Source organism: Ursus maritimus, unplaced genomic scaffold (genome assembly GCF_017311325.1).
Source record: "Ursus maritimus isolate PB19 unplaced genomic scaffold, ASM1731132v1 scaffold_7, whole genome shotgun sequence".
Lineage (NCBI taxonomy): Eukaryota > Metazoa > Chordata > Mammalia > Carnivora > Ursidae > Ursus > Ursus maritimus.
The window spans coordinates 24,549,074-24,573,770 of record NW_024426885.1 but is presented as its reverse complement, the minus strand read 5'-3'; the positions used below and the strand labels follow the sequence as shown (position 1 = coordinate 24,573,770).

Genomic DNA, 24,697 nt, shown 5'->3' with positions numbered 1-24,697 from the left:
ATATAGAAGACACAGAGCAGTGCCTAGAACATACCGTAAAAGATGTTCATTAAACATTTCAAGAATGAATGGATGACCAAATGAACTGTAGCAATCTGGGAAATGTTGAAATCTTAAAAAAGGAACTTAAAAAAAAAAAAAACATTGCAATACATTCTTTTTGTTTTAAATTGTGTTAACTCTTCAAACTTATCTCTACCCACTTCCCCAAATTCTCTTGAGAATTTAAGCTGAAACAGGATCCTTAAACTACTAACAACACTGAGGGAATAAAGAACACTTAATTTGAAAAGATATTGAAACAAAACCTTGATAGGGTATATTAATTCTTTGCTCTTCTGACCTTTCTATACTTATCTCTTTCTTCATTTAACTCTTTGACTTTCTTCTCATAGTCTTTGAACTGTCTCCTCTCCTCTTCGGACCATACAGCATCAGGTTTTGCCATGAAAGCAGGCTGAGGAATCACCTGAAGATAAAAAGAAAGCATACACCGGGCGCAAACATGTATACAGCAGTACAGTAAAAGGTCAGAGTTCTCATTACGGTTAAAAAAAAAAAAAAGAGCCCTTTCAAGGGATATAGTTCTTCACATTGGCAAGACAATGGCCTGACACTTCGATGAAAGGATATGAAAAAAGTTACAATTGTTTTTCTGTGACGTAAGCGAGAGTGGGCAATCTGGGATGCACAGAGGCTCTTAGGTGACAGGTTCAGAGATGTATGGTGATATCTTCATAGCTAGAACTACACCTGGGCTCCAGGGACACCTAAGGCACGTATCAAAGGGAATGTTTCTTTTTATATCCAGAGAATTACAGATGCAACATTATCACTGCTTTTTATAGAGACCAAAACCACTATGGTTGCTTGTTTTTGTTCTTTTGTTTGCTTTATGCAAGATGGGGAGGCAGGCCTGAGGTTTCAAATTTCTTATTTGCCTAATGTGGTATGTTTATGAGGTACTGGGAGGTAGTATATTTGTTGCTGTAGAATTTCTAAAACTCGGGTCAATATAGACAAGAACGATCAAATCTGAGTAGCTCTCTCTACCCCATTCCATCTTCCATAAGAATGTCCAGAGATCTCACCATTCTCAAAATATCTTCCTTCTTGACTTCCAGAACTCCTCCCATCATGTCCATCAGGGCTCGACGCCTTGTGTTGGGGCCCTGGAAAAGAGCCAGGGTCAGGGAGGGCAGCTAAGACAGAGATCTGGCCCTCTGGTGGAATCAGAGGCAGCCTCCCACACAATGTTAGAATGACTGCATTTAGAATTGGGGACGGTGGTGACTAGCATGGAGGAAAGAGGTGAAGGAAGCCACTGAGATTCCAGGGACCTCTGACCGTGACAAATGCCCTGATGTGTTTCTATAGTGGAGTAAACTACAAGACTATTCAACCAAATTAGGAACAAGTATCCCTAAAGGAAAGAGAGTCTTAGGTACGTTTAAGCAGAACTGCATACCCGTGTCTGAAGCCATCGCTCCATTTCCCGGGACACGGTCAATTCTGCTTTGGCTTTCAGCCATGGATTAAGAAGTTTCTGAGCTGTAATCTGAAAGAGAAAATATAGTTTCCTGCTGTTGTTCTTACACAATTTAAACCAAACCTTCCTTCCACACACCAGGGAGGAGGTTAGAAGTTATCGACAGGATAAAGAAACCATCCAGATTTCACAATCAATTTCCTATCTTGGGATAAACATGAGATCTAGAATGAGAGGGTTGGGAAAATTGATCGTTAACTTCTCTATCAGCTCTCAAATCTCTTCTCTCACTAAAGAGATTATAACAGGGATCTGATTTAAACTAGGGGGGTCAGGAAAGGGGTTCAAAGGAGTGTCATTTAAGCCAAATCCTTTAGGATGGGGGTCCTGAGAAGTCAATAGCTTGGAGCATTCAAGGAATCGTGGGAATGCAAGTGTGGCCGGCCCAGAGCAAGGTAGTGAGAACAGCTAAAGAGGAAAGGGGCCATGGTAGGCAGTCACAAAGGGGCTTGTTATCTGAAGTGACATGAGCAGCCACTGCAGGGGGTTAAGCAAGGGAAGACATAAGTTTGGCTTGTAACAAGATCACTCTCGTGATGTGGAAGGGGTTAAAGAAGCCACTGCGGTGCGCTTGATCAGCACATACAGACTGCCCACAGCAGGATCTTGGTGAGAGCCGCAGAGTGAGGCCCTTGCTATCACCGTGCTCCACAGTCTTAGGCTACACGGCAGGAGTCTGGTTCTGGAAGAAATAATTTCCTTAAACAAGTACAGTAGACTGTAGAGATGAAGATGCACTCTGAAGGATAAGGGTTTGGGTTCAGACCCCAACTCTGTCACTTTCCAGCCTTCTAACTGTGGTCAAGCTACTTAACCTCTTTGTGTCTTATTTCCTTATCTGTAAAATAGAGGTAATATTAGTACCTACCTTGTAAGGTCTTATAATGATAAATCAGTTTCCATCTATCTAGGGCACTTAGAATGGTTAGCTGGCTTTTAACAAGGACTATGTAAGTGTTTGCTATTATTTCTAAGCAACACTCTTATCTTTTGTCCCAAAGCAATCAAGCTGGTTTCATATGAGCAAGGTTTGTTTGTTGTTGTTGTTGTTTTTAGTATTTTTAATTTGGTTATATTTTAATTGTTTTCTTTAAGCATTTATTTGTAGCCACCTCTGGCCAAACACCTTTTAAGAAGGCTGACCAGTGGGGTGACTGGGTGGCTCAGTCAGTTAAGCATCCGACTCTTGATTTCTGCTCAGGTTATGATCCCAGGGTGGTGAGATCGAGCCCTATGTTGGCCACTGGACTGGTCATGGAGCCTGCTTAAAGATTCTCTCTCTCCCTCTCCCTCTGCACCGCTGCCCCGCCCCCCTGCCTTGCACTCTCTCTTAAAAAAAGGCTGACCGTTGAACCCCCTTTCTCTGGGATCCATACTGCCTTACTGACCCAGATAATTACTGGAGCTTCATCAGGCTCTCTTCCACAATGTGATCCAAACTTCTTTGATACAGGCACTGGACCTAAGCTCGGTCAAGGAAACTCTTCCTAGTTAAATGTGGAATTAGACTAAGAGATTCTACTTTGGACCAGCTGTCCACTTGAATGAGAAGAAATAAAGTCGAAACTGCCAGAGGAAGGTGAAATGCAGAGAGAAGTAACCTAAGAGATAAAGTGGACTTCTTGACTCCCCACAAGATTCCAGTCTTTGGTCCCTGCTTCTTTCTAGGCTTGACATCCAAATCTTCCCTAGATTCCATAGGATTCCAAAAGAAATTCTCATTATTGCTGAGGCAATGTCAACTGGTTTTGTTTCTTGTGACCGAGAATACCACCTGAAACAGTCATTTCCAGTAGTGCACACAGGAGATAAGTAAGTAAGAACATGGGAATATGTCCTGAGAAGAAAGGGAGGGATAACACAGCTAGCCAGTACCTCTTTGTTTTCCACAACGAGGGTTCTCTCTGGCTTCTCGCAATCATCAAATTCTGGTTGCCAGACCACTTCTTCCAAGTCCAGATCTAAAATAATTTCTTGAATTCTTACATTTCTTTCCTTTACACGTGCAACTTCAAACTCTTTTTGTTTATACGCAGCATCAAACTCATTGTTGAAAGCAGTTTTCACCTTGTAAATGACATCCTGAAATATCAATGTGATACTGAGAACACATCACGTGTTCTAGATCATTACTAGTAACATGGTCCCACGGTTTTACCCTCCCTCCAAAATCACTTTATAACTTATCAGGAAGTTAATCTTTCTAAAATACAGTTTATATTAAGTCATTTCTTGGTTCAGTAATACACAGTGGCATCCTACCATGGGTAGGATTAGGGCAACAGCATAACTGTTATCCCACAATCTACTTCCTGAAATGGAGGCTGTAACTCAGAATGCAGGTATGTGCGTAAATGTTGAAGTAGGTGATGGACACTTGGAGACTCTTGGGCTATTCTCTCAACTTCTGTATATGTTCTAAAAAAACATCCATCATAAAATATTTTAAAAGCGATGTGTGATATTTAAATTGGGAAATGTCTTTCCTTTGAAACATTGTTTGGGGGAAATGTGGTAAGGAAAGGATGGCCTGTAGAGGTTGTTTGGAGAATTTCCCAGAAAACCATAACCACACGCAATATTCTTCCTCTATATGGTCAGGTCATTCTTGGGTAGGAAGGGTATCTAAGCTGGCTAGCTGGATCAGCCAGTTGCCCAGGGGGCAGTGAGTCCAACTGGATTGCTCCCACCTGTGCCGGTGAGTGGAATGATGGTCGACTCAAAGTAGCCTTTATTTTACCCTCAGAGTTCAGTCTATATATCTATCCTACTGAAGATGAAACCATTAAAGCAGGTAGAAAAATTGTCTTAACAGCTGACATCAGAATTTTTCTTGGGCTGAAATTAACCTTCTTGTAGGAAAATGCCTTAATAAAACAGCAGAAAGGTGAGACACTGAGGGCATGGGTCAGCAAAAGCTGAGCAACAAAAGAGGATAACTGAACAGTTTTGGATATATATGCACAGGAATTTCAGGGGTTGGAGAAGAAAAGAAAAAAAAATAGGAAGAGAGAGCAGAGTACCATGGTAGGAGGCTGGAACTCAAATGGCAGATGGGGTTGGAGGGCTTTCAGGAATAGGAACAGCCAATATTAATTTTCGAACCATCCACGTTGGTGCAATCTGTCACTGAAATTTCAAATAATTTTGGTAGGCATATACAGATGTGTTCTGAGACTGACTTGTTCAGTGGAGAGTAAGGAGTAGGAGCTCAGAGTTTGCGGGATGCCACACCCTATTTCAGAGTCCCAGAAGAGGAGTTACGGAAGTCTTAGAGAGGAAATTGTATTTCCCCAGGTTAGGGGGGTAGATAAGCAATCACATCTTGACCCTACAAGGAGGTCCTAACGGACACCCGAGTTACCTAGAAGATGGCGTTCAAGGATCTCTTTTATCTTTGAGCTTACTGAGGATCTAAGTAGAAGAATCGTTTGTTTGTGGTGTCAGCCAGGGTAGATATTCTTCAGAAAACCTGTTATAGAACCCAGTCCAAATAGATGAAAGCAACTCTTGTACACAAGTTCTGTTTGAAGAACATGGACACACTAGCCATCTGGATATTTCTCTATGTACCTTAAAGACATCATTTGATTAGCATTAGATTTCAATTTGAGCCTTTGCAAGATGCCTCATGGGACTTTTTAGAGATTTTAGAGGATAAAGAAAAAATTCACCTACTTTCAGTAATACAATTTGGTTGATTTTCTCCTCTCTGGAATGAAGTTCCAACTGGCTTGACAACAAAGAGGCTTGTACGCCAAAATCAGTACTCAGACTGCCAAGCAGGTAATTGGGCAAGTTGGGATTTTTTACTGCCACTTCTTCTTCTTCTTCATCCTCCTCTTCATGATGCTTTTTAGCCAAGGTAATTGTAGACTGAACCTCTACAATTTCTTTCCGTAGCTAAATATAGAACAGGTGACACAAAAGTTATGCCATGACAAGAATTCTCTAAAGGGCAATTTTGCAACAATGTAAATATTTCAGTCATTTTAGATATTAAATTGTCTTGCCAACAACTGAATTCAAAGTGATGGATAGATCCTGAAACTGATTCAGAAGAGATTTAAGCTTTGGAAACTAAACTGTGGGTAAGTCAAGAGAGTAAAAATTGTCCTTGATAGTATGTCATATTTATATTTGTCAGGATGACAGCCGCTTATACATATCTTGAGCCTTTCTGGTAACTAAACATTAAACAATATACCTTCTCTTTATGTTTACAAAGAAACTTATTCACATAGGACTGGTGAGTGTAGGTTAAGAACTGGTGAGTGTAGGTTGAGAAGACTTGAAGTATGCCTTCATTTTATGTTTCAGAAGAAGAATGGAAGCAATGTTCTGGCCAAAACTACATTGATGGGGCAGTGTTTTGTAGTGGTCTGATAGAGATTGCTGCTTTAAAACAAACAAACAGCTGGAATTGCTCTAGGAAAACCATAATTCCACCAAAACAGATACTACTTCATCTTTGAGCAATTATTTAAGAATATAATCACTCGTGATAAAAGAAGATAAAAAGAGTAGGGTAGATGAAGACAACTTCTGACCAGAACAAGAACAAAACCCCAGATCTCATTTTTTAAAAGTATGTCCTGCTATTTGAGGGCTCACTAGTATTGTATAGGATTATAGGCTTCTTGATTTATTGTGTGGATTTAGCTCCTGTATTTATTAAAATATATTCTACAAATTAACAAGGAATGAAAATGTAAACAATATCTAAACTAATCTTAAGTTGTATCCTAACTCAAATCTTTACAGAGACCCTAAAATAAAACATATTACTAATATAAACACATATATATTGTACTTTAAGATATTCTGTTTCAAAAAAAGTACAATAAAATTGTACTTTAAGACATTCTGTTTCAATCTTCTTTTGCTGCAAAACTCTCTTTAATTCTTTCAACTCTTCTTCCGTGCGTTCTTTCATTGGAAAGTTCTCAACCACGTAGGGCATGTGAAAGCACTTGAAAAAAAAAAAAAGCAAGATGAAATAAATTCATTTGTAGTACAATTGTGCATATCAGAGGTAGAGTGAGGGATATTATCCCCGATCAAAATTAATTCATAGGTCATCATGCATGAGTGGAATTGACAGTGGAAACTTTCTTTAAAATAAAACAATGTACATCATTTGTATTGGTGTAAACTTTGGGTAGAAATACTGTGCTTTTGGGGCACCTGGGTGGCGCAGTCGTTAAGCGTCTGCCTTCGGCTCAGGGCGTGATCCCAGCGTTCTGGGATTGAGCCCCACATTGGGCTTCTCTGCTAGGAGCCTGCTTCTTCCTCTCCCACTCCCCCTGCTTGTGTTCCCTCTCTCGCTGTCTGTCTCTCTCTGTCAAATAAATAAATAAAATCTTAAAAAAAAAAAAAAAAGAAAAAGAAAAAAGAAATACTGTGCTTTTGTGAGGGATTTAGTTCTAGAGCAGTGGTTCTCAACCAGGAGTGATTTTGCTTGCCCTGCCCCCCTACTCCCCAGCCCTCTGGGGACATTTGACAATGTCTGGAGATACATTTGATTTTCACTAATGGGAGTTTTGGATGCTACTGGGGCCTAGTAGATAGAGGCCAAAACATCCTACAATCCACAGAACAGCCCTCACAACAAAGAATTATCCAGTCCCAAATGTGCTGCTCTTACAAAACCCTGTTTAAGAGCAATACTCAATCACAAATATGCAGCGTGGCCATATACTTTATTATCCAAATGGGGGGGGAAGCATATTTGAAAATGAGAAGGGTGCTCTTAATAGTTACTCTAGGACCACAGGCATAAACTGGGACTGCTGGTCACCCTACACAAAGAGGGAAATTGTGTTGGGAGGAATCTCAATGAAAAATTATTAAAAAACCCAGACGTTTAGAGGGTACAGGTAGAACTGTGAACAATATTGTCTAGTTTTCGATTTGTGTGGAATGTGAGCGAAGTGGCCTTTTGGAAGAGATAGATATGAAGAGCAGATGCAGGTAGTTCAGAGAGGAGAGAAAATCTTAAGAGATGGTGGCTTGGAAGTGCCCCGGGACTGAGCAGAGGGAAGAATGATAACAAGGGAAAGTGGCACGATGAGGTGGAATTTGGTATAGGGAGGGCAAGGATGCTCTGAATGCTTTTCCATGTATGCATTTTCTTAAAATTCTTTTTTTTTTTTTTAAAGATTTTATTTATTTGACAGAGACAGACAGCCAGCGAGAGAGGGAACACAGGCAGGGGGAATGGGAGAGGAAGAAGCAGGCTCCCAGTGGAGGAGCCTGATGTGGGGCTCGATCCCAGAACACTGGGGTCACGCCCTGAGCCGAAGGCAGACGCTTAACGACTGCGCCACCCAGGCACCCCAATTTTCTTAAAATTCTTTAAAAATTTTTTCTGCCATGACTTTCAATGAAAGTTCTCATCAGCTAAGGTGTTGTACCTGGAATTATATCTGTTACCTTAAGAGCTCGACCTTTCACAGCCATCGAATTCCAGCATTCTTCTTTAATAAGTTCAGCCAAATAGGCTTTGGCGAGGTTTTGCATCTCTGTGTCCTTTCTTATCTTGCAGAACGTAGATGAAGGGAAACAATAAACATGAATATGTGGCTTCTTAAAAAATAATTTGCACTGTAAATTCACTGATCAGTCAAGGCTGCACATTTAGTGGCTGTCTTCTTGCCCCACCACTCAGAGCTGCCCTGTGCTGAGATGCACTTGGGGAGAAACACTTTCCTGTTTCAAGGACTTTTGCTGAAGTTTAGTCTGGAGGCTTGTAATTCCCTTCCTTGAGGGTCAGGGTGTCAACACAAACACCTCTAAAGGCAGGCAGGTCCTAAACACGAGGCCAGTTGCATGGTCACGGTGGGCTGGACAGCTAAAATGCACACTATCACGGATCTGGCGCGTTGGTGTAGGGCTAGGGAGCGAACCCACTATGCTGGGTCTTCCTATTGTATTAGAGAAATTTGAAAATGTGTATTTTTTATGAAACTACCAGATATCTAAATGTTGGCTTAATTCTTGTCAATGCACATTTGAAATGCCAGTTTGTGACCTCTGTCTTGGGGTCACTTAATTCTTCTATTATTTATATTCACCATAAATAAATGTGCCATGACTCTTGGGGATCATATACTTGACCTTTTCTCAGTTAGAAACATGTTACCTTAATTGGTTTTATCTGCTTAAGTAAGCCAACCGCTTGACCTTTAAGTGACTAAGAATTCTTGTTTTAATGGAGTTTGCTAAAAGACCTAATATGAAAGTGAGGACCAACAATCTTTAGTCCTTAGGATCCTCTTCAAAACCTCTTTTGAACTGTTCTTTGTTGGCAGAATTATCAGCAAACTAGTTAAGAATAGTATTCCCCAGAGCAGAAAATGTCCTATTTGTTCATTCAATCACTCATGTTTATTTTATTCATTGTCTGATCAAAGGCTTTGATTTGTATTTTATATCTTTTTTATCCATTGAGTTAGTGGCTAATACAGTTTTAAATTATTTTTTCCTTAAATAAACAGCTGTTTTGGCCTACCAGTTGTCAGAATCTGCCTGATTTCTGGCCCACCCAGCCCTCCCCTCTCCACTGCTGAGGCTATTTGATCAATCCCTCCAGACTCAGTCCCTATTTCTGTGTCCAGGTTGTCATTAGTGGGCTTTGGTCTTTTCCCTATGGTTGCAATCCTGACCGGGGCTAACTAATAGCCTGGTCCCTTTAGGACTGGTATTTTCTTCCCAAATGTGCCTGGGTTTATGGTGCCATCTGCTAACACTGTTCTATGCTGGACCATCTGGTTTCACTATCACATCCAATCTGGGGCTAATATTTCTTCAAAGCCCAGAGCTCAAAAAAAGGTAATAATACTGGGGAAACAAGCATGTGAAGAGCCTTTCTCTGAACCAACGACTGCCTCCGAGGATTAAGAAGGCTTCTGGGAAATATGCAGGAATTTGGTAAGTGGCAGGAGCATCTGGAGCAGACGCATGTAGTGGGGGTAATCAGGGTGGGTTTATCAGTGGTCTGTAGGTCAGCAGGTCAGAGGAGCAGGTTTGTGGGGACGAGTGGTCACATGTGAGCTTGGAGGGAGAAGCAACACTAGAGTGAGGATGGGGGTAGGCACTCAACCCAAACTCAATGCAGAGTGGTTAAGCTGAGCCGGCTAGGAAAACTGGTGCCAGAATGGGAGCAGGCATTCCAGGCTCGAGTGAAGCCAGGGCCAAAGGAAAAGCCCGAAGCCTGGTAGGCAGACTGGGAGTGCTTGGCTCTTATCCAAGTTGTGAAACCTTAGCCAAGGGAATCTAGGTCCAAATCCTTAGCTTCCTCAAGTCGGGACAACAACAACCTACGTTTTTGGATGGTTTCAGCCATCGGAAATAAGTAACATTCAAAAGGCCCCTAAACTGGTGCCTATTTGTTATAATAAGAAAATGGGATCGTTTCTCATAGCTTTCTGTTGAGCGTGACAAAAGCCGAATTCTTTACCATGATGTACAAGGTCTTCAGGGCTGGCCTCTGCTCCCACCTCATTCCACTGTCTCTCCTGTCCACTGTGCTCCTGTTCTTCTGGCCTTTCTGTTCCTGGAATACTCCATTTCTGCCTCAGGGCCTTCATTCATGGTGCTTTCTCAGCCTGTCATTCTCTTCCCCTCTCTGCATAGCTAACTCCTCTCCTTTTCAATCCCAAATGAAATGTCACCTCTTTCAAGTAGTCTTTGACCACAGAAATAGATGCCCCACATCTATCACAGAATTCAGTTTACATCATAAAATACAGAGAGATTTGTTTAGGGTCTGTCTTCTCCACCAGATTAGCCCCATGTGGGCAGGACCTATCTGTCTCAGTAATTGTATTCCCAGCACCAATAATAGTGCTGGCATGTAATAGATGTTCAATAAATGTTGCAGAATGAATGAACGGATAGATGAATTTTACCTCCTTGAGGTAGATTTTACTTCTTTGAGTCAGTCTAGTAAGGTCCTCTTGGTCCTGATTCTGTTATCCAATATGTTTCCTTTCATCCTCAGCCTCACATCATTCACTAATTTGACAAATATGCCTCATTTCTATATCTTTACCTCAGTCATTAATTAACAGGAGAGAGTTCTGGAGCCTCTCTGCTAGAGGCATCAAATTATCAGCCTCTTTTTGATACAGTTGTTTACCCACTTATAATCTACTTCAATGTCCTTGAATCCAACCATATTTCCTTCTCTTGCTTAGAAAAAACTGTTTTTATACTTGCATACTCAAAAAAATTAAATGTACTATGCAGGTTGAGAAAGAGGTAGCTTAAGAACATTCTGTGTAAATAGATAATAATTGGAATTCTTTTGTGGATGCCATACTCAAATATACTGAAACCAGAGGGAAAATGCATGATGATGATGAAACTATTGAAACTATGTTATATCATGGCACAGGACCTGGGATCGCTAGCATAGATGACAGAAGATAAACTGGGGACATGGTAATTGCTAATCTTCTCTATTTTCAGAGTGGCCATACAGTAGATGATGCTCAAAGCATAGAAAAATCAGTGAATAAAGGGAGAAAGATTTCAATTGTAATTAAGAAAGGGCTAGTGGCATCTGGGTGGCTCAGGCAGTTAAGTGTCCAACTCCTGATCTCAACTCAGGTGTTGATCTCAGTGGCATGAGTTCAAGCCCCACACTGGGCTCCACGCTGGGTGTGAAGCCAAAAGAAAGGAAAGGAAAGGAAAAAAAGAAAAAGAAAAAAAAAAAAAAAGAAAGAAAAAGCAAGCAAGCAAGCTCACTAAACCAGAAGGTCCAAAGTTGGCATAAGGTGGCTGAGAGGATTTCTAAAAATGTTCAAACATATGGTGGATGATGGTTGGAATAAATGTCATGAAAGAGAGACAAACATCAGATGTGTGGCTGGCCTAGACACTCTTCTTTCCCCTAGCCCCCAAGTTTAATAATTCTCTGACTCATCGCATTTATATGTACTAGGTTTTTTGTTTTATTCGCATTATCCTAGAAAAGTTCTCCTTCCCATTTTCTTTTTACTTCTTTCATTATATTTCTTTATGGTGCTTAAATTAGATTTTTCAGTACCTTTTCCACTTCTTCCTCATTTTCATCATGAAGCCTTTCCAGTTCTTCAAGATCTAGGCCAAATTCCTTTTGGTCTAATTTTGCAATATTATCTACTGTTTCATTTTCTTCCATCATACTCAGAACCTGAATTTTCAAATAAGAAAGAATGATGACAAGTGAAGAATTAAACTTTATAGACATGCTTTTCTGAGTCTCTTTAGACAGCAGTCAGTAAAAAAAAGATGTTTTGTTTATCTAAATGTAACTATCAAGTACAGCATTAGATTATGGGCTTATTGTGGCCTTTTAAATTTTCAGATTTAACCCTTAAAACCTGACTCATCTAAAAACAACAACAAAGATGTGTAAATTCATCACTTCATTGAATGAAATTGAGGAATTATTGATATTTAGGTGTGCTGATGGTTTTAAGAGTTCTTATTTTGGGGTGCCTGGGTGGGTCAGTCAGTTAAGCATCTGACCCTTGATCTCAGCCCGGGTCTTGATCTCATGGTTGTGAGCTCAAGCTCCATGTTGGGCTCCATGCTGGGTGTGAAGCCTACTTAAAAAAAAAAATTAAAAAAAAAAAGTTATCTTCTAGAGGTACATACTTAATAATTCAAGATGAAATGATATAATATCTGGGATTTACTTCAAAATGATCAGGAGAGGGAATAGTGGGTGAAGGTATAGATGAAATGATATTGGCTATTGGATTTATTATTTTATTATCATCTCTCCTCTTATATATCTTTGAACATTTATAAAATAAAAATTATCTTTAAAAAAGTATCTTTAGGGGCGCCTGGGTGGCTCAGTCATTAAGCAACTGCCTTCAGCTCAGGTCATGATCCTGGGGTCCTGGGATTGAGCCCTGCATTGGGCTCCCAAGGAAGTCTGCTTCTCCCTCTCCCGCCTCCCCTGCTTGTGTTCCCTCTCTCGCTGTCTCTATCAAATAAATAAATAAAATCTTTTAAAAAAATTATCTTTAAAAGTTTATAACTTCAGAAAACTCAGGGCCAAAGGATATACATTGTAACATATATGACAAAGTACTAATATCTTCAATACATAAAGAGCTCTTACAAAAAAACCAAAAAAATCAGAAAATATACTAGAAAAATTAAAGACTTCAATTTCAAAATGGTTGACTGAGAATGGGCTTTATAATCATCCTTTCCTGCCTCAATCCATAAAATTAAGAGGAAAGAAGTGTATAATAAATAGATAAGTTTATAACTATAATTAAGAGGAAAAAAGGATCCTTCTGTACCACGGAATCTGTAACATCTGAAAGATGAAAATCAGATGGATCTGAATGATATATGATAGTCTCAAGTGCCCACGAGACAATACTTAACAAAACGTAGAAGCTATACCAGATATAGGAGCATAGGGTAACCTAGAAGTAACTGGCAGAGTGATTAGTTGAGGGTACTACATTAGAAACAGGGAGTGGGCAGAACCTGCACGTACATGTACTGCCACTTGATAAAACTCCCTGGGGGCCCAGCAGTAGTAACATGGGTGTTTGCTGCCAAGTGGAGGGAATTGGAATGAATATTTGGGTGGGAGAGATAAGGCAATGACAAGGAGTGTGCTAGTGGCTAGAAGGAATTCAGAACATCTCCCCCTGCCACAAGATAGGTGGCCAAGCCACTTCCCAACACCAGCCACCCCTTTTCATTTTACTGAAAACAGATCAGAATACCTGCTGAAGTCAGATCTCCTACACATCTTCCAAGGCAGGTTCAACTGGTGTAGTGGAATTATAATGGGGCATGTCAATTTTAAAGATAAGCACACAACAGTAATAATAATAGACTACTAATAGTTGGGGAACAACAAGACCATTAAAGAGAGACAATAAATTCAATAAACAGAAGACTTGTTACACAGAGTTAATTAAACAAGAGTGGAATTTTACAGTAACTAGGGATGCAAAATATTGTGTCTCAAAAAGAATCAAGAGATTATAGAACTTAAAAGTTTGATCTTTGAAGAAAAAAATTCAATAGATGGGCTGAATAGCAAGAGGACACAACTGAAGATAATTAGTGATCTGCAAGACTCAGTTAAGAATTCTGCTGGGTATAACCAAAAAAATAAATAAAAAGATAGAAAGTGTGAAAGAAAAGTGAAAGCACTTGTATGACACATCTAGAAGGACCTATAACTAATACACTTCAGAAGGAGAGAATAAAGAGAACGGGGGCCACAGCTGTTGAAAGAAATAACAATGGAGAATTTTCAAAAACATAATACAGCATAAATACTGAAGAGTGTAAGGGCATAACCAGCATGGATCAAGCCCAGGTCTAGACACAGAAATACTGTGAAACATAAGAACCAAATCCGAAACATTTCTGAAGGGGAAAAGAATATTGCCAAGTAGAAGAATCTGTCTAATAGAAGACCCACCTTAGCAATACTAGATGGAAGAATACATTGGATCAATAGCTTTGGATCAAATTTTTCAGGGTAAGAAAAACCTTGAATCTGTAATTCTATAGTCATTAAACCATCATTCAAGTGCAGAGTTGATATAGAGTAATTTATAGACAGTCAGGGGCTCAGAAAGTTCACCAATACCCACACCTCTGAAAGGATTATTAAGGATGTACTACTGCCAGAGGAAGTTGGGTAGAAAGACTTAAGTCTAAATAAGATTTACATGTTTTTAAGAGTCTTAAAAACTAGCAATTCAGAGCTATAATTCCAAATGGTATCATTGAGAGAAGGTGAGGGAAACAGTGGAAGCTGAAAAAATAAAAAGCAACAATAACACACTGAAGATCTTGTCTCATCTGGAGGGTGAATATGGTATGATATACACTAAACCAGAGCTTCTCCAACTTTGATGTGCCAACGAATCACTTGGGGGTCTTGTTAAAGAACAGATTCTGATTCAGGACATTCAGGATGGGATTAGGATTCCAGGTATTGTCTGCGCTGTGGTGCTCTTCCACTGACTAGGAAGGCACCAGATGACGCAGAAAAATAGAAAGTCAAGCATGTGGGTTATTTTTTTTTAAATAGAGATGGAATTATGACTACCAAAATAGTAAAGAAAAATAGAAAAATGATTTAAAAAGTATGAGCAATCCAAGAAGATAGGAAAGAGGGAAAAAGAAATAAATTGAAAATATGTTAAATAGAAAGCCAAAAATAAAATGGCAGGAATAATTTTAAACATACCAATAATCATAGTAAATGTGTCTAAACTTACCTATTAAGAAGTTCAGACAGGATTTACAAAAAATAATCCAGCTGTATATTGGTTAGCAGACAAAAGAAAGTTGGAAATAAAGGAATGGAAAAAGGTATATAAGTAAGTGAAATATATAGCAAAAAAATTAATACAGCAAGAAGAAATATAGCAAAAAAATAATATAAAAACCAAAATGTAGATTAAGAACATTAAAAGAGAAAAAGATAGATATTTCATAAGGATAAAAGGAATAATTTATTGAGGAGATCTCTTGTGCACATTTTGGCATCTGACATAAATATTGCTAGAAATACAAAGATAAATTGACAAATTGCTAATCATATCCTAGAAAATAACAGTTCAAATAGCAAAAACATAAATATGAATATAAAGAACTTGACACAATTAGACTGATCTAATAGGAAATTAAAGAACATCAGGCCTCCCCCCGCAAAAAAACCCTCAGAGAATAAAACAGTCTTTATAAATGCACATGCGACAGTTAAAAAAGAGACTGGATACAAGGCTACAAAGATGATCTCAACAAGCTTTATTTACTGACCACAGTGAAATAAACTTCAAAGTTAGGAAAAGAAAGATATACAAAACAATCTATAATAATATACAAGGCAATATGAAAAATGAAAACAGACAGATGCATACACTCTTCTAAGAAACCCTTTGGTTGATGTGTTCAAAATGGAATTGCAAATGTTTACAACTAAGGGAAGATGAGAAAGTTACTTATCAAAATCAATGCAATACAGTCAAAGTGGTACTCAGAGGTATATTTATAGCCTTTCACACATTGAAAAACAATAGGAAATAAACCAAGTTTTCAACTCAAAAAAGTAACAAAATGAGGACAAATAAACCTGATGGAAGTAGGGAAGAACAAATAAAATTCTCAACTGATAAAACCCTAAAATAGTCAAACATATAGGTATAAAATTATATATAATGTTCTCTTATCATAAGAGTCAAGTCAATAAAAACTGTACCATATTAATAAAATAGAAATGCTATTATAAAGTGTGATTAAAAAAAGACAAAAGGCATAAATATACAATTAGGAGTACAGAGCTGTATTTGAAAAATCAGAAAAGACTTGAAATTAGAATATTATATACATTTATTTATTTTAAAATCTAGACGAGACAGACAATATTCTAAGAAAATATAATTTATCAAATCTATACTTGAAAAGAAATAGAAAACTTGACAAGACTAATGACTGTAGAAAAACTTGAAACAAAGAATCAACTCCTGTTACAGAAATCAGGCACAGACGGTGTGTGAGTTTTTCATTTTTTTAACCAAATCTTAAAAAAAGAGAAAGAGAGAATTTGCACTTTATATAAACTGTTCCAAAGCATGCGGAAAAAAAAAATAGAAAACTACTCAAGTCACTTGTTAAGCCTAGTATAACCCTGATATAACTGGACAAAGAAAGTACAAGAAAACAATATAATAGAGATACAAAAATCCTAAATAAAATATTAGCAAATGGAATCTGGTGTAAAATTACCAATGTCTATTGGAGGAACACAGGGTACTTGATAAACTTCACAATAAAATTCACAATAAAAACTCTTAGGTAACAAGGGATAGAAAGGAATTTTACTTGTGAAAGCATATCTAACAGATGCTGAGGCAAGTATCACACTTAAAAGTTAGAAACTTTCCCATTAAGCTCAGGAAGAAGACAAGCATGTCCATCCACTCTCATGACCACTATTATATTAGAAGCCCTTGGCATAAGACAAGAAAAAGAAATGAAGTATAAAAATTGATAAGAGATACTAGCTGGGCTTGAAAAAAACATAGAAGACACCAGAGAATCCCTTACTGAAAAGATAAAAGAACTAAAATCTAGTCAGGCTGAAAATAAAAATGTTGTAACTGAATGCAATGTCAAGTGGAGGCCATAAAAATGAGGATGAATGAATCAGAAGAGCGAATCAATGATACAGAAGATAAAATTATGGAAAATAATGAAGCTGAAAAGAAGAGGGAAGAAAACTCAGTGATTCCGTAAGTGAGATAATATCCATATTACAGGAGTCTCAGAAGTTGAGGAGCAGGAAAAAGCAGCAGAAGGTTTATTTGAACAAATTATAGCTGAGAATTTTCCTAATCTGGAGAAGGAAACAGGCATTCAAGTCCAAGAAGCACTTGATTCTCTTCAAAATCAACCCAAATTAAAAAAAAAATAGGTCAATACCTCAACACATTATAGTGAAGTTTTCAATTTACAAAGATAAAGAGAAAATCCTGAAAACAGCTTGGGACAAGAGGTCCTTAACCTATAAGGGTAGGCACATATGGCTGGCAGCAGACCTGTCCACAGAGACCTGGCAGGCCAGAAAGGGCTGGCATTATATATTCAACATGCTAAACGGGGCAAATATGCAGCCAAGAATACTTAATCCACAAGGCTGTCATTTAGAATAGAAGAGATAAAGAGTTTACAAGACAAACAAAAACTAAAGGAATTTGTGAACACTAAACCAGTCCTGTAAGAAATATTAAAGTGGGCACTTTGAGAAGAGAGAGAGCCCAAAGGTAACAAAGACCAGAAAGGAACAGAGACAATCTACAGGATTAGCAACTTTACAGGTAATATAATGGCACTAAAATCATATCTTTCAATAATTATGCTGAATGTAAATGGACTAAACTCTCCAATCAAAAGGCATAGGGTATCAGAATGGATAAAAAAAACAAGACCCATCAATCTGTGCTTATAAGAGACTCATTTTAGATCCAAAGACACCTCCAGATTGAAAGTGAGGGGGTGGAGAGCAATTTATCATGCCAATGGACATTAAAAGAAAGTTGAAGTAGCCATCCTTATAACAAACAAACTAGATTTTAAAGCAAAGACTGTCATAAGAGATGAAGAAGGACACTATATCCTAATAAAGGGGTCTATCCAACATGAAATCTAACAATTGTAAATATTTACAATTGTTCCCTACAATAGCTCCCTAACTTGGGAGCAGCCAAATATATAAACCAAATAATAAAAAAAATTAAAGAAACTTACTGATAATAATACAATAGTAGAAGACTTTCACCCCACTCACAGCAATGGACAGATCATTTAAGCAGAAGGTCAACAGGGAAACCAGGGTTCTAAATGACACACTGGACCAGATGGACTTAATAGATATCTTCAGAGCAGTTCATCCCAAAGCATCAGAATACACATTCTTCTCGAGTGCACATGGAACATTCTCCAGAATAGATCACATACTGGGTCACAAATCAGGTTTCAACTGGTACAAAAAGACTGAGATCATACCATGCATATTTTCAGACCACAATGCTATGAAACTTAAAGTCAACCACAAGAAGAAATTTGGAAGGACCACAAATACATGGAGGTTAAAGAACACCCTACTAAGGAATGAATGGGTCAGTCAGGAAATTAAAAAAGAATTTAAAAAATACACAGAAGCAAATGAAAATGCAAACATGACAGTTCAAAACCTTTCGGATGCAGCAAAGGCAGCCCTAAGAGGGAAGTATATAGCAATACAAGCCTTTCTCAAGAAGCAAGAAAAGCCTCAAATACAAAACCTAACCTTACACCCAAAAGAGCTAGAAAAAGAACAGCAAATAAAGCCTAAATCCAGCAGGAGAAGAGAAATAATAAAGATAAGAGCAGAAATCAATGATGTAGAAATTAAAACAAACAAACAGTAGAACAGATCAATGAAACTAGGAGCTGGTTCTTGGAAAGAATTAATAAGATTGTTAAACCCCTAGCCAGACTTATCAAAAAGAAAAGAGAAAGGACCCAAATAAAAAAAATCATGAATGAACAAGGAGAGATCACAACCAACACGGAAGAAATCTGAATAATTATAAGAGAATATTATGAGCAATTATATGCCAACAGATTAGGCAATCTAGATGAAATGGATACATTCCTAAAAACATAAAAACTACCAAAACTGAAACAGGAAGAAATAGAAAACTTGAACCCATAACCAGCAAGAAAATTGAAGCAATAATTAAAAATCTCCCAATAAACAAGAGTCCAGGGCCAGATGGCTTCCCATGCTCATGGATTGGAAGAATAAACATTGTTAAAATGTCTACGCTTCCCAAAGCAATCTACACATTCAATTCAATCCCTATCAAAATACCACCAGCACTTTTCACAGAGATGGAACAAACAATCCTAAAATTTGTAGGGAACAAGAAAAAACCCTGAATAGCCAAAGTAATGTTGAAAAAGAAAACCAAAGCTGGAGGAATCACAATTCCGGACTTCAAGCTGTATTACAAAGCTGTCATCATCAAGACAGTATGGTACTGGCACAAAAGCAGGCACATAGATCAATGGAGCAGAATAGAGAACCCATAAATGGATCCTCAGTTCTATGGTCAACTAATCTTGTACAAGGCAGGAAAGACTATCCAATGGAAAAAAGACCATCTCTTCAACAAATGGTGTTGGCAAAACTGGACAGCCACATGTAGAAGAATGAAACTGGACCACTTTATTACACCATATACAAAAATAAACTCAAAATGGATGAAAGACCTAAATTTGAGACAGGAATCCATCAAAATCCTAGAGGACAACACAGGCAGCAACCCCTGTGACCTCGGCTAGAACTTCTTGCTAGACATGTCTCCAAAGACAAGGGAAACAAAGGCAAAAATGAACTATTTGGACTTATCAAGATAAAAAGCTTTTCCACAGCAAAGGAAACAGTCGACAAAACCAAAAGATAACCGACAGAACGGGAGAAGATATTTGCAAATGTCTTATCAGATAAAAGGCTAGTATCCAAAATCTATAAAGAACTTATCAAACTCAACACCCAAAAAACAAATGTCGAGAAATGGGCAGAATTCATGAACAGACATTTCTCCAAAGAGGACATACAAATGGCTAACAGACATGAAAAAACGCTCAACATCACTTAGTATCAGGGAAATACAAATCAAAAGCACAATGAGATACCACTTCACACCAGTCAGAATGGCTAAAATTTAACAACTCAGGAAACAACAGGTGTTGGTGAGGATGTAAAGAAAGGGGAAACCTCTTACACTGTTGGAGAATGCAAACTGGTGCAGACACTGTGGAAAACAGTATGGAGCTTCCTTAGGAAGTTAAAAATGGAACTACCCTACAACCCAGCAATCGCATTTCTACATATTTATCCAAAGGATACAAAAATAGTTATTCCAAGGGGCACAGGCACCCCAACGTTTTTAGCAGCAATGTCCACAATAGCCAAATTATGGAAAGAGCCCAGATGTCCATTGACATTTAAATGGATAAAGAAGATGTGGTATATATGTACAATGGAATACTACTCAGCCATCTAAAGAATGAAATCTTGCCATTTGCAATGAAATGGATGGAACTAGAGGGTATTATTCTAAGCAAAATTAGAGAAAGACAATTATGATATGATTTCACTCAGGAAATTAAGAAACAAAACAGCTGAACATAGGGGAAGGGAAAGAAAAATAAAACAAGATAAAAACAGAGAGGGAAGCAAACTCTTAACTCTTAACTATAGGAAACTATAGGAAACAGACTGAGGGTGGCTGGAGGGGAGGTGAGTGGAGGGATGGGGTAACTGGGTGATGGGTATTAAGGAGGACACTCGATGTAATGAGCACTGGGTGTTAGATGCAACTGATGAATCACTCAATTCTACCCTGAAACTAATAATACACTACGTGTTAACTAAATTGAATTTAAATAAAAAATTTTAAAGATTTATATTATACATTTTAATATATATTTTATGTAATATATAAAAAATATATATGTAAACTCAGAGATAGCAAATAAATTCTTACCCAAATCAAAGATAAACAATGTATTCTCCAAGTCAAATCAGAGTTTTTACTTTGAGATTGACAAGACAATATTAAAATTCAAATAGAAAAATAAATGTGCATAAAAAAGGCCAACACTTTTCTATTTTTGAAAAAGAAGAGTAAAGGGAGAATTACCTTCAAGGTATAAAAATATTTTATAAAGAGATACCTATCAAAATAGTTTGGAATTGGCCTGGGAAACGATCAATCCTCAATTTCAGAATAGAGAGTCCAGGAACAATACTGTATACGTGGGAATCCAGGGACTGACAGAGGAAGCACTGCAAATCATTGGAGAAATGTGGCAGAGATATTTTTGAAACTTGGTTTTTCTTAAAATGTCTTTATCCTACTGCCACACTCATTTGATAGCTTGCCTCAGTGTTTGAAAATTAATAAATTTGATCCATACCTCATACCATTCATGAAAATAAATTACAGGTGAAATAAAGGAGTATTAGAAAAAAAGTATGTGAGACTCTGTAAGACCTTTTAAAATCAGAACAAAAAGCTCTAAATAAATATCAATACATTTGGATCAATACTTATAAATTCTGCATTTTAAAAGGCATATCATAAAAGTTAAGACACAAGACAAAAATATCTGTAGTATATTGGGTTGAAACATATAAAACTGTGATTTCATGTAGCTCAACCTAATAATAAAGCCAGCTCTCGGTTTTTCCCCTTGAACACCTCTATGCTCTTTCCCCCTCCCAGCTGACTGTGACAAGCTCAAGCAAGGCAACCTCAGAAGCCAGGTGCGGAAGCCAGCAGACTCTCTGCCATCTGCATCTCTGAACAACTGCATGGAACAGAGCAGCTAATGACCTGAAATAAACTTCCAATCCCAATGCCACCATATTTTTGGAGTTTAGTTATTGTCACAGCTTAATTAGGCCTAATTACCACAAATATAAGTTAAAAATTAAAATAAAGAACTCTACAATCAAAAGGAAAAAGACCAACAACCTGATAGAAAAATAGGCAAAGGATATGAACAAGGAATTCACAGAAGAGGAAGGTCTTTTAGAGTTATGAGAAGATATTCAACCTAATTAGTAATAAGGAAAATCAAACAAAGGGGAGGAAATTCCCAAAGAAAAATCTGAGGCCATTTCCCAGAACTGAAGGACAAAGGTTTTTTATTGAAAGTGCTCACCAATGTCTAGCACATGAGAAAGACAAAAACTAGCAAACAAACTAGGGTCCTGGTACAAAATAGGTGACACACTCAAAAGGGCTAACTGGGGAGAGGGACTTTTACAAAAGTATCGTCAGGGTAAAGGAAACCAGCAAGGCATAATAAAGCATCTCAAGCTAGCAACCACAGACAACGATCACCACTCCTATGTGTGAAGGGCAAGGTGGGGAGTGGCTACCGGAAGCTGGAGAGATCTGTAGCTATAGGAAAGGGCTGGCTGTCACTGCCAAATCATAATACCACAAAGAGGTCACTGGAGGAATAAATACTCTGACCTCTGATCTCCCACGGAGGCCACTCACTGACTATGCCCAACCAGAAGCCAGAGGCAAGACAGCACACTGATAACATCCACAAAGGCCAGCCTCTTGGGGCTGAGAACAGGGTGGAAAAGGGTGGGGGATGTATCAGCATCCATCAACTCTATCCAGATGCACAACTGTGAAATTTCCTAACAGTTGGGATTCAGGATCCTGTAAGTTTACAGAGACAAAATCTGGTTACTTAGAAAGAAGTGGGAATCAGAAAGGTATTGGATTCTCTAACGCAAACACTGAGAGCTAGAAGATGATGGAGCAAGCCTTCAAAATTCCGAGGGGAAATCAAGGAATGCTGAGGCAAGCTATCAAATGAGTGTGGCAGTGGGATAAAGACATTTTAAGAAAAACCGAGTTTCAAAAATATCCCTGCCACATGCCCTTTCCCAAGAACAGAGCCCAAGCATTGTACGAGTCTAAGGGGGCAGGCACCACGCACACTGCCTTACATGTAAACGGCATGCCAGAAGCACGGCTACCCGGTCAATGAGGTCCGCAAGCACGGAACAACACAGCAGTCCTGCTTAGGAAGCTACTGGAAGATGTATGTCAAGAAACCAAAGAAAAATGCATGGAAAGAGGGGCTCCAACTCAGGGGGCAGGTGAGAGGATTTCCCAGATGGATAGATAAGAGGAGTTCCTAGTTCCTTAGACTGGAGCTGGAAGATGGAAAAGGAGGTCCTAAAAACCAACCAACCAACCACTGACGGTGTGACTACCTCAGGTGTTTGACTGAATTGAGAAGTTTTTAGCATTTTGAGAGAGTCTGAATTGGTAATAGATACATAGAAAGGCTTAATCTAAAACAAAGGCAATTATTAATTCCAGAAAAAATATGATTATACAAATGGAAGTGTAATCATAACATACCATGTGGCTCAGCTATGAAGAACATTTACGTAACTATAATGGTGCGCGTGCTGAGTGTGGAGTCATGTGTATGTTGTAGTGATGGGGTGTAAAAGAACCTAAATACTCATCTTCCATACCAGGAAGCCCACAGTTAGCGTCAAAATAGAAATATCAAGAAAAAACAGTAAGAAAAAGACCAGTTAGAAAGAGGTAAATATTCAAACAAAAAAGCTAAAAGAATTGAAAACATTTACCTTGGGCATACAGGAATCACAGTGAAGAAAAGTATGGCAGGTGTTGCTTTAAAAACATTTTTAATTATATAACTCACTATTTAACCTGTAAAGGTATAAACACATAACTTTGATAAAAATAAGTACTAAAAAAAAGAAGTAAGACCCAGTGTCAGGAAGACCAAAAAGAGAACCACTGCTCATATATAGCGTGGTCTGGTACAAATGCCACCATGTTACAGCACCTCAGAAAACCGAGCTTACCGGCAGAGGGAAAAATGGGTACAGCTCCTCATGCTGTGTTGGATAAAATAACGCTCAAAGAGAAATTTTAGACTGAGGGCCAGTATTCGTTTATGAAATCACAACACTTACAGTTTTAGCAAGTGCTTTGATTCCTGTTTTTATCTCTTTCCTTTTCTTGGAAAACAGTTTCACCTCATTTTTGATGGCCTGAAATGGAACAAGTGTATCACTTAAACAAGCAAGGGAAATGATGGTTATATGACAGGTAGATACCTGCCCACAGAGGTACATAGATACATAGGTAGCACTTCTCTGGAAACAATTTTGTAAAGACTAATAATACAAAGTGTACATGGAACACCACACTGCAGAGCCTAGCTTACGTCCACTGCTGCTATGTCAGGGACCCTCGAAGCAACTTGCCAGTGATGTCATTTAGAAGGCCAGCGGAAAGAAGATAAATAATAATAAAAAAAAATTAAATAGAGAATAGCTGGCAAAGGAAACCAGTCTGCTATTTTATTGGGAACTTGAGTGAGACTAACAACCTAAATCGAGACACAAGCTGCTAGCTTTGTCACTTTCCTGCACATCTGAAGCCACCATGTCCTTTCTCCTGTTCCTGGCCCACCCACTTTCTTTAAATCAACTTTGCAGCATCCCCCAACATTGACTCCAACATGAAGTATCTGATTATTCTTCACTTTGGCTTCCCCTAGACACATTTGTGCTGTTTCATTTTAGCTTAAGTACTGTTCCTAAAGCTAATAACTTCATCTAAAAGGCTGGGCTAGATTAAGGTGTTTGCTTTCAGGAAAGTTTACACTTGTATGACGTAATGCTCTGCCAAGTAGTAGCTCGTTCTACTTTCTAACTTTCCAATGGGTTTTCATAGGAAACTAATCTATTTGGCACGCTTACAGAGCATTACTTCAAACCTCTTCCATGTTTTATAAATACCTCTTGGCTTTTTTGTTGTATCCAGGGAATTTCCTTTATATTATCAACTTGGACTAATTCCTCTTGTGATGAATCAGTGCTTGGCTTCATATTCTCATTTATCTTAGAAGAAGACAGACAGACATTTTCTTAAAATTAAAATTATTTTCCTCCCACTCTACTTCATATATAATTGCTTTGAATCTCTTTACACTTGTTGCGTTTTTAAAAAAATACCAAAAATTTTGCCT

The 24,697-nt window shown here is 38.2% G+C and overlaps 1 protein-coding gene across 1 annotated transcript in view; it reads right to left on the bottom strand.

Moving 5' to 3' along the window:
* CFAP43 (cilia and flagella associated protein 43) overlaps positions 1-24,697 on the bottom strand; it is a 105,437-nt gene that overhangs the window by 32,552 nt on the left and 48,188 nt on the right. Inside the window, exons 18-27 of the mRNA XM_040624397.1 lie at positions 24,468-24,569; positions 23,637-23,714; positions 11,604-11,729; positions 7,985-8,089; positions 6,405-6,521; positions 5,228-5,452; positions 3,425-3,631; positions 1,469-1,558; positions 1,092-1,172; positions 344-469 (exon numbers count right to left, since the gene is read on the bottom strand). Of these exons, the coding sequence (XP_040480331.1) occupies positions 344-469; positions 1,092-1,172; positions 1,469-1,558; positions 3,425-3,631; positions 5,228-5,452; positions 6,405-6,521; positions 7,985-8,089; positions 11,604-11,729; positions 23,637-23,714; positions 24,468-24,569 (1,257 nt within the window). The remainder of the gene's footprint in view (positions 1-343; positions 470-1,091; positions 1,173-1,468; positions 1,559-3,424; positions 3,632-5,227; positions 5,453-6,404; positions 6,522-7,984; positions 8,090-11,603; positions 11,730-23,636; positions 23,715-24,467; positions 24,570-24,697) is intronic.